We start from the raw sequence: 10,642 nt of genomic DNA on the forward strand, positions 1-10,642 counted from the left end.
GCTGTCAAACATTTTTAGTCTTTTTTACAGTTGAGCTCCAGTGGCGCTGGATGTGCAGCTCTTTTCTGCCCCCTTCTGGACATTTGTGCATATTGACCAATTCTACCTATTTTATTTTAATCTTAGTTACTACAGTGTAGATACAGTATGTCTACTGTAAGACTGCTCGAGACCCCTTTGTTCTAGTTATTTTCCCATATCTTTCTTCTAATGAATGATCAAATTCCCCGTAATTCCAAATAACTTTAATACATTTTCACCAGGCTGAATCTTTCAGTGGCCTCTTTCTCATCACTGATGTCCCCTCATCCTCCTGCGTTTTCCCCAGAGTCCACAAAGATCACCTTGGCCCCATCTAATGCTGACGTTAAAGTGGGTGAAAACGCCTGGATGCAGTGTGCCGCATCACATGACCCCTCCCTGGACATCACCTTCATCTGGTCCTTGGATGGCCGGGTTATTGACCTACACAAGGACAGCCAACATTATGAACGCACCCCAGTGAGACATCATGTTTATCAATTAATTATTTAAAGACATATGAACGGAAATATCAGAGTTTTGCTTAATAGCTTTCTTTGCCTCAACCACAACCACAAAATCTCAGGGACGTACGGCTTTAACTTGAGCCTGGAGTTCATCCACATCAAACCATATTTGAGGTCATGTTGATGTTTGCTGTATTTTCATTGGAATACCTGAAAGGGTAAAGTACAGCACGCTTTTAAATGAATATGACTCTAAAAGCCATTTCACATTCCTTCCCTGAGTAGCCTAGCTTAATAGTACATTTTATATCAGTTTGATAGCAAATAACATCCATTATTGGTGACATGACCCACAGTGCTCTCTCTCTCAGTGCGGCTCTAACCATAAGCAGTGGTTAGCATTTCTCATTTGTCATTCTGCCCACTAGCCAAACACCATATTATGATTGTGATTGATGATACCCCATTTTTGTACACAAGGAGGATTTTCCCCTCGTAAAAATGGGGTCCAGTTCCATTTAATCTTGTTTGTGTGGTATTAGCAAAGCCAATTTGACTCTTAAACAGCGAGTTCAGTGCAGCCATGTACCCTTTAAAGTAGATTATCATTATAGTCATACCTTTCTACAGTGAGAGTGCTGACTATAGCAAACACTGTGAGGAGCTTGACATTTCTTCATAGGAAAAGATATAGAGCAGGAACCAAACCCACAAAATTCTGTTCTACCCCTACCTGGGGTAGAACAAAACATGACCTTGTTTTTTCATAACTTTGACATGTCTCCTTTATGAAATGGATGGTCATCATTTTTCTTTTTACTGCAAAAGTCATTAAATCAATGAAGTGATTGACCGCATAGGCAAAAAAGTGCAAAAAAACCCCACCAGCCCTGAAAGAGAGAGTACCAAGTTAATCCCGTGTAATTTTCTACCTACTGGTTGTATTGACATCATATTTGCACTGATGGTCTACAGGTAGTGTCCCTACTCTCAAGAGAAACCAAAATGTCAAAATATGGTTCTATTGTGAATCAGCAGCCTTTTATATAAGGCCTTATTATAGGTGGAAATATCAAACAATTAATTTTTCTGAGAAATACTAATTTCTAATCCTAATCCAATATATATATATTAGATATGACTAATACTATAATCAGTACCCAATTATGCTAATAATTCATTTCAGGTAGTCACTGACAGTCTCATAAAAAAACAAATAATAATAGTTTGCCACTGAGCACTATTATTGTGAATATTCAGTGAGTATAAGCCAAACAAGTACATAAAATGTCTGCCTTGTAACAGGGAATACCAAATTCATCCCATGTTTTTTTACCCACTGGTTGTATTTACATACTTCATATTAGCACTGATGGTTCTCAGGTACTCCTTCTTTTTGACTATGTGGTGAATCACTTCATTGATGAATTTAATGACTTTTGTAGTAAAAGAGAAATTATGACCAAAAACAAGGTCATGTATTGTTCTACCCTAGGTAGGGGCAGAACAAAAACAAAGGCCCTTTTTGAGGGTTTGTTCCTGCACTAATAGCTCTTCAGCTGAGGCCCATGTCTAGTTAATCTAGTTGGATGCTCAGGGTTGATATCTCAGTCACTCTGGTCTTGCTGGACTACTTTAGTAATTGGAATAAAATTTCCTTCTCACTATTTTAAGATGAGTTGCAGGTTGTGTAAAGAAATATCTAACATCATCATTTTGCTTCGACAGGCACACAGTGAGAAATCTTTGGCTTATGATAAAGGATGTTTTATTCACTGTTAATTAACTGTCTGGTGTGATGTTTTGTGCAGAATGGAAGCTCAAATGGTGAGCTGTTGATTAAGAACGCCCAGCTGAAGCTTGCTGGACGCTACACCTGCACCGCACAGACCCCCGTTGACAACGTTACCGCCTCGGCCCAGCTGGTCGTCAGGGGTGAGTCATGAGTGGTGAAGTTACACCTGCATATGGCCATTCATGTAAAATATCTTACTTTTAGAGAAAGTTAATCATTAAAATGTTCTTTTTCCTTATTGTTGGAACATGAATATAAAGCTAGAAATTGTATGAGTGCTTGATGAAAATGAGAGACAGAGAGAGACAAGGAAACAGAAACAGATAGCACGAGTACTGTATAAAGTAAAGTAACTTGGAACATTTTTGCAGGGAAATTTGCATTTGCTTGATAACAAACTCAGGTAACACACACTCCCATATTTAGAATTTATAGGAAGTATACAAACAAAATAAAGTAGAATAAAAAGATTGTCAGCTCCCTCTTGTCTTCTTGAGAGCTGTCGTATATGTATAGTTATTAGCTGTGTAAAGCTATGTGATGAGTATTTGATGACTAAAACTTGTGTAACATCATAGATCTCTATCTCTCACCACAGTATTTTGATATGGAGTGCTGCTAATTTCAGTACTTGTTCTTCCAGCCACATGTACAGCTGTCAACACGCACAGAATAAACACTGCCACACTTTCACGGAGCTCCGTCTGTCATTTACTGTATTTCACCTTCTGGATGATTCACTGGGCTTTGTTTTCACCCTCTACTTCCTGATGAGTGAGAGCTTGCCTTACAGCTCACCCTTCAGGTCTTGAAACAGGCCCAGTGTTGGCGGACAAAGGGTCTCTTCAAATAGGAACCTAAGAACTCTAGCAGTGATCTGGTTGCCAGTGATCCCTGTTGTGCCCTGGGTGTGCTGCCACCGCCGCTACTTTCAGAGCAGGTGCTGACAGATGGCCAGGTGAATGCACAGCGGCTGACTGTGACGTTTCCCAGAGTGGAACCAAAACACAGGCCCTGGGCTGCTCCTAATGGAGTGCCAAATGCCAGCAGTCCGGGGCGCAGGGAGGGATGAAAGACAGCCATTTATCACAGCAGATGAGGAAGTAGATCTGCTTCGGGAGATTGTCTGAGCTAAAAACACAGCTCTGCACCTGTAGCTTGTTATTAGTAGGGATTTGAGATAGGGAGAAGAGATGTTTTCATATGATGGGTGTGAGTATTATTGTAGAGTACTGTTACAGTCGAGTCTAAAACAATGGTGAAATGAGTGAAGTGTGTGAATTAGGGAAAATATTCATAAACCTGATTCAATTTGATTGTTGGGAATACCGACTAACATTGAAGCCTCAGTTCGAACCCACACTGTGCTAAGCATTTGTCCATATGACACAGGGTTGTACAGACATAGAAAATCTGCACAATATTTCATCCTTTGAATTGTAAAAAACCTTTAGATTTTTCAGAACTAAGCTTTCCTGACTCTTAACAGAGAGGGGAAGCTCAAGGGCTGTCCAGCTTTGGCTGCCTCATGGCCTTAGTAGTCTCGGCTCATATTCATAACTTGGAAAAAGTAAATCCTGGCTGATTTCTGAGGCTGTGGGTTGGGAGGCTAACTCTGGCAGTCTGGGTTTTCTATTAGGCCATTTTCATGTTCCAAAGGAAGAATCAAGAGGAGCAGTAGGACCAAGAGAAACATTCAAAAGCTTTTGCTTAAGCTTTAGTTCATATATGTCAATGGGCTCTAAACTCTAATGCCGTAATTCATCAGTCAGATGTCTTTTAAAGAAGGGACTAAAAAGAGTAAATGTAAGGGCTTTGATGTGCTGTGTTTCATGTGCATCAAACAGGGGTCTTTCTGGAGACTGGTGTTGAAATATTAAGTTGTTAAAGGGCTCAGGACTTTTGCCAAGAATTTCCCCGTGAGCGTGACTGGAAATAAAGCACTTCCAATAACACTATAGCATCCTTCTTGCTGTCTATATTTTATGAGTGTATAGGAGGTGTATATTCTTTGTGTTCTTCACCCATTGACACTAACTTGTCTCTTATCCCCCCCCTCCCAGGTCCCCCTGGTGCCCCAGGTGGGGTGCAAGTGATGGACAAAACTGACAAGAGTGTAACGTTGCAGTGGAGCCGTGGAGCAGACAACCACAGCCCCATCTCCAAATATACCATTCAGTACAGGGACTCCTACTCGAATGATGTCTGGAAGGATGCCACCACATGTAAGAACACCAGCCGACTTCTTGGTCAAATAAACACCACTACCTTAGTGCTGAGCTGGCTTTGAGGTTATAATGATTTGGATCATGCCACATAGTGATATTGTCAGCCTACATGGTGGTCAGTGTTTCTTAAAGATGGATAAAATGTAATTTTTCATGCCGCAATGACTCAAAATATAGGAATGGGTTCCAAAAATGGAAATTCATTGCTGTTTTAAGGATATTTTTGTCAAATTGTGGGACAGAACAGTTTGTACTGTATAATGTTTTAACTTACCGTGTTATAGCCCAGACAAAATGAAAACCGTGCATTTCTTTCTAGCTCCCGCAAATGTAGAAGGGAATGCAGAGACAGCCACAGTGGTGGATTTGTTCCCCTGGACCGAGTACGAGTTCAGAGTGATTGCCACCAACACACTGGGCACAGGAGAGCCAAGCAGCCCGTCACGTAAAGAGAAAACCTTGGAATCAGGTAAGATCATGTCCTGACTTAACATACATAAAACTTATTGAATAAAGAGTCAGAGTAACTGAAAGGTCATGGAAATGTGGTTCTACAGTCCAGCTTTCCATTCTGACATTTATTCATCGTCATTCTATTATAGCACTGTTTACTTATGTTAAGTATCGCTGTAGGAATGAGTCAGCAGAAATCCCATCATGCTGCACTTCCTACAGCAGAAGCACACTGCCAAACTGACCACGCAAACCTCAACAAATGAGCACTTTGGTGAAACTGTATACTAAGATTCAATTATAAAATGAAAATCACAGGCCCTCTTAAAAAAAGTAAACATCATTTGAGAGTAAGCTACGAGACTCAAGGCATAACAAGAGAACTTTTGCCTCTGTGCCTCCCTTAGTGGCAGTGTTCCCACATTGACATTAAGGTGTTGCATTTGGCAAAGGGGAAGACGTTGATATTGTATTTGCAGAGGAAGGATGTTTCAGGAGTGCTGCCAGGGATAGGTTACAGCTTGTGTGGGTTGGCGTCATTTGTGTGGATTCTTAGCATGCAGCTCAGAGTTTCGTTGCTGCTGTCTCCTTGTAGTTCCTTTGGTGGCGCCCTCTGACGTTGGCGGGGGCGGAGGGACAAGCAGGGAGCTGATCATCACGTGGACGGTAGGTTCGGACTTTCCACTGGACAAAGCGGGGAAAATGGTTACAAGCTCAGAAAATCTGATTCTCTTTATGTAAAAGGCACACAGAGAGAAGACATGCTGCTGTTAGCACAGCTTAAACCAAAAGATAAGGAAGAATTTTAGGGTTAGGGAAAATGTTTTAAACATGTAATAATGATAATAATGTTTATTTTATAGCAATTTTCAAAACAAAGTTAGAATTAAGTTTATAAAAATCTGTTTTTAAAAGAGATTTAGAGGAAGTCACTGATACTTTTCCAGTCCATTTGTAAGACAACAGTGTAGTTCATCAACAGATTAAGTTAATGACAGAGCACTATATTTAAAAACTTGACAGCACACCATAAAACATCTATGTTTTTATGCCAAACAAAACAATCGTTATCACAAAAAGTCACTGATTGAACTGAATCATTATCCACCATTTCCTTGCCGTTGATAAATAAGCTGCTCTGGGTAAATTGCTTTTTTGCTTGGCTAAGGCATGGGCATTCAAGTCCTGAGTAGCTGGATGATGAGGTGATGTGTTTAGAGGTTAGCAATGTCAAATACAGGCATGTCTTACTGGACATGTGGTGCGATGATGAAACCAGAGTGCCAACAAAAGGAAATGAGGCGTGAGGACAGATAGAGAGGGTCGAGACAGCAAAGTGTCACAACTCTTTTTGTGTCTTTCTGTAAATCCTAGTGTATGTCATAAGTGTAATTGGATGATGCATGAAATGCACAGTGTGAACACTGACAGGATTAAGAGTTTCATTCACACTAGGGACACCCAAGCTTGAGAGGTATGTTTGACATAAATCTGCCACATTACATTAATTATTTTATATTGTTTTTTTATCAGCCTGTACAGCAGAGGTACTACTACGGGCCTAATTTTGGCTACATTGTGGCCTTCAAGCCCAGCGATGGAAATGAGTGGAGGAAAGTGACAGTCGCCGACCCCCAGGCTAGGCGCTATGTCCACAAAGACTCCTCCATCCCTCCTTCGACAGAGTTCCAAGTCAAAGTCAAAGCATTCAACCGCAAAGGAGAGGGACCCTACAGCCTAATGGCCTTAATTTATTCTGCGCAGGATGGTAAGCAGTGAGGAGATTCACAGCAATCGATGTGCCAAACTGATCTCATAACGATGTCACAGATCAACCTGGTCTTGTTATACTGCTCTTGTCTCAGTATCACAGAGAATGAGGAATTCTTCAATATGCCAACACTCAGCTATTTCAATCTGTCAATGTCAGCTACTTAGCACTACCAGGGTTTTCTGTGGAGTAGGACCCATTTAATAGCAGTTCTCATGTATAGTTGTGAGGAATTTTAATACCCCTTGAAAGTGAACCCATCTTCTCCTCTCTCTCCTTCTTCCTTGCGGGGGGATTATCATGATCTATGTAGCATGAACCAGAAAGCTGATAATTCGCCCAAGGATGCAAAGCATTTAGCCTAGTTATTAACTTCCACTGACAGACAGTTGAGATAACCACTGGCAACCGAGACATGATGGTTTACAGAGATGCCCTGTTGCTATGGTAACACACTTTTGGAGCCCATGCTGCTCGAGTCTCTATGATTTTATAGTTAAACCTATAAAGAGCCCCAGGCATGCGTTGGACCATTTGTAGTTGAGTGCATGCTAGCAGTGCAGTATTGTTTTATGTGTGTTTGTATTTGTGTTCACCACAATGACAGTGTGTGATGGGTTGTTGGTCCAGGGCCCAGTGTGACAATTAAACATTCAAGGACAGTTTCCTGGCAGGGATAGTCTACACACAGTGTATAACTGGCCCATAAGTCACGAAAAAGTGTCCGATGGCCCAGTGAAGGAATGTGGACTGCGAGAGATTTCTGTCACTTCACGTGTTCCTTATAGTGATAAATTCACATTACTAAAATGATGCTTAAGCACCACTGAGGGAAACATTCCATTAGTAAGGCCAATAGACACAAACCATGAAGTGCTAAATAGTTAATGGTCAGAGAAAGGGATCAATTAGCATGTATGGTGTATAGATCAATATTATACTAATTATATTCATACAGATGAAATGTGTCATGTTGGAGTTTTGTGTTTGCTGTATAAAAATTTCCTCTGAAGGACATGTCCCTGAAAATGGTTCTCTCACTATAATCTGTTTTCCACCTTGTGTCTCTTTTCAGTTCCATCTGATGCTCCTGCCAGTGTTGACGGCAGAGCTCTCTCTGCCACAGAGGCCATTGTGTGGTGGCTGCCCCTCTCACAGAGCAATATAGATGGATACCAGGTCAGTAGAAGAAATTATATATGTATATATGGTTTGTACCAAGTTGTACCATGCCAGTTTTGGATCCGAGTCATCTCATCTCTGTTCCTTTGTGTCTTAGGTGAAGTACTGGAGGAATCAGGAAGACAGCGAGGGGGGAGCCTTGAGAGTGGTGGTGCCCGGCAGGGAGAACCAAACCAGGCTGGAGGGTATGAAGCCCGACTCCCTCTACCTTATTGAAGTTCGGGGCTTCAACTCTGCAGGATATGGGCCACCCAGCAAGTACCTCCAGATCCACACCAAGAAAGCCCGTATGTTGTCCTTTAAAGCAGTTTAGTATTGACCAGGGCCATGTATCATCCATGTGGGCAAACATGAGTCATCTTAATATCATTCTTCTTTATTGTTTTTTTGTTTCTTATACCAGCTCCAAGTCGACCCCCCAGAATAATAGGTAAAAAGTTAAAAGGCCAGTCGGTAAATATTGCCTGGGAACATGTGGAACCACTGGCTAACGAGGCATCAGTAGACGGTTACAAAGTGAGTACAGTTCAACATTTAAATGCAGATTGCTATATTTAACTTTTTCTCTCTGAAGTGAAACGTTACAAAGCTCCAGGTTCTTTATTAGCTATATGTGTGTATATGTAGGTGCTCTATAGGCAGCAGGGCCACTCCACAGGCACTCTGTACACAACCAGCAGGCGGTACATTGACCTTCCCCGGCCCGCAAATGGTGACTATGTGGTGGAAGTGCGAGCGCACACAGAGGGAGGAGATGGGGCTGTGGCACGAATCCACATCACAGGTAACAGACAGACTCCTGCATTTACTTCCCCTTTATTCACAATTCTGAATTATTTAGTGTAATGCTAATGCTTTTTAACTTTTGTTCTTTTATTTAACTCAGTTTTGAAGTAGAAAGGCATTTTATTAAGTAACTGTTTAATTACAGATTTTCATGGTAGCTTGAGGCTATATGTGATTTTCTTTATTAAGTTAGAAAATGTACTGAAATAAAATTTAGTGGTTTAGAGTAAAGTATTGCAAAAAATAATATGCTGTCTTCACACAGGATTAGTTTCACACCAGTGGAATAAAAATAAAGAAAGCCTTCAGTTTTCTAATCACATTTTGAATCCATAGTACTAAAGTGATATACTATGACTGTTCATTCCCGGCCTGCCATTTGCTAGCGGGATTATACCAGGTTCAAAGATGGCGGTGGGTTATCATTTGTCACAGCGAGAGGGTTCCCATGGGCTGGAGCAGAGCCGTCACTTCAGGTTTCATACCTTAGATTGGAGGGTTAAGATGGGAAACTTTACAGTCCATGACTAAAGCCCTGATAGCCTGCTGACTCAATCCCCTCACTGGCTGATGGACTGACAGTTAGGCTGACTGGCTAGAGGTGGCCATAAGCCTCTGTAATTGATCTTGATTAGTAGAGGAAACCCCTCCTGTGGTTTTCCTTATCCCTTATCGTTCAGTCCAGACCCTCCTGACAGCTTGATTTCACAGACCCGGGAATTTAAGCCATGGGGGATTTCAAATGCAGGCCATTGACAAATGTAAGGGCATTTAAGGTGATCTCCACACAGATGAGGTATAATATCACACTTGACATACCAAATATGGTCTTCAGTTTGATGGATGAGAGTGGGACACTCAAGACAAAGGATACTTTCCTAAAATGAGCAGCCAATTCAATTGTCAGTCTGGTTCACTTGGCAATTTTAGTCAGTTGGTTGGACCACCACTGTGGTCCAGAATGAAGTATCTTAACAACTATCAAATAGATTGTCATGAAATATGGTGCAGACCTTCAGGGCCCCCAGAGGATGAATTCTATTGGAGAACATCCCCTGACTTTTCCTCTAGCACCACCATGAATTTAATTTGTGGTTTTAACAGAAATATCTCAACAACTGTTGGATGGGTTGTCATGAAATTGGTACACATCATCCCCTCAGGATGAATTGTAATTTGGCAATCCCCTCACTTTTCATTTCATGCCACCATCAGGTCAAAATTTTAATTTGTCCAATGCAAAACATCCCCATTAGCCTGAGCTGTACTTTGTGTTTAGGGATAATTAGCTATTTAGCAAATGTTCGCATGCTAACATACTAAGCTAAGATGGTGAACATAAAGATTAGTGACAAAAACATTATACCTGCTACAGGTTAACATTTTCATTGTGAGCATGTTAGCATGCTGACGTTAGCGTTTAGCTCAAAGCACTGCTATACCTAAATATGGCATCACATAGCTACTAGTGTAACTGTAGATTCTTACAGGGATTTTAGTTGCGCCAAAGCATGCCATGAGCAGTCAAGGCAAGGTAAAAGAAGTTGTTTACCTGTTGTGCTGTTTACAGACATTGAATTAAGAGCCTGCTGTCAACAGCTCTTCATCTAACATCTCACTTGGGTTGTTTCTGCTTGTACTATTCCTCTTGTTAGGCCCCTGACAGGCAAATGGCAATGCTTGGCCCAGCCAGGCCAAACGTGTGCCCCCAGGTGAACATACACAATGAGCACTCTTTTTGTTTCATGCTATAGCAACACTCAAACTGCAGCTTGAGTTAAGAATTTTCAGACGACACACTGCAGAATGCAACAACGCATTAAATCAGTCCTGCGTACAATGGCTCAAAGCGTGTGCATTTGTGTTATTGGGCGGAGCATGTTTTGGGCATTAGTCTTGTAAAACTAAAACTTACATACTTGCATCTTTCTGTGTCTCT

The 10,642-nt window shown here is 41.3% G+C and overlaps 1 protein-coding gene across 4 annotated transcripts in view; it reads left to right on the top strand.

Annotated features, from left to right (window-relative positions):
- LOC122985946 (contactin-1a-like) overlaps positions 1-10,642 on the top strand; it is a 71,026-nt gene that overhangs the window by 56,535 nt on the left and 3,849 nt on the right. For 3 of the 4 annotated variants that reach the window (XM_044356982.1, XM_044356981.1, XM_044356980.1), the window contains exons 15-24: positions 329-501; positions 2,300-2,423; positions 4,347-4,508; positions 4,831-4,980; positions 5,560-5,630; positions 6,498-6,732; positions 7,811-7,914; positions 8,015-8,204; positions 8,321-8,433; positions 8,545-8,701. In XM_044356982.1, coding sequence (XP_044212917.1) covers positions 329-501; positions 2,300-2,423; positions 4,347-4,508; positions 4,831-4,980; positions 5,560-5,630; positions 6,498-6,732; positions 7,811-7,914; positions 8,015-8,204; positions 8,321-8,433; positions 8,545-8,701 — 1,479 coding nt within the window. Of the gene's footprint in view, positions 1-328; positions 502-2,299; positions 2,424-4,346; positions 4,509-4,830; positions 4,981-5,559; positions 5,631-6,497; positions 6,733-7,810; positions 7,915-8,014; positions 8,205-8,320; positions 8,434-8,544; positions 8,702-10,358; positions 10,416-10,642 lie in introns of all 4 variants that reach the window. The other variant, XM_044356983.1, reaches the window with a different exon arrangement.

Source organism: Thunnus albacares, chromosome 7 (genome assembly GCF_914725855.1).
Source record: "Thunnus albacares chromosome 7, fThuAlb1.1, whole genome shotgun sequence".
NCBI lineage: Eukaryota > Metazoa > Chordata > Actinopteri > Scombriformes > Scombridae > Thunnus > Thunnus albacares.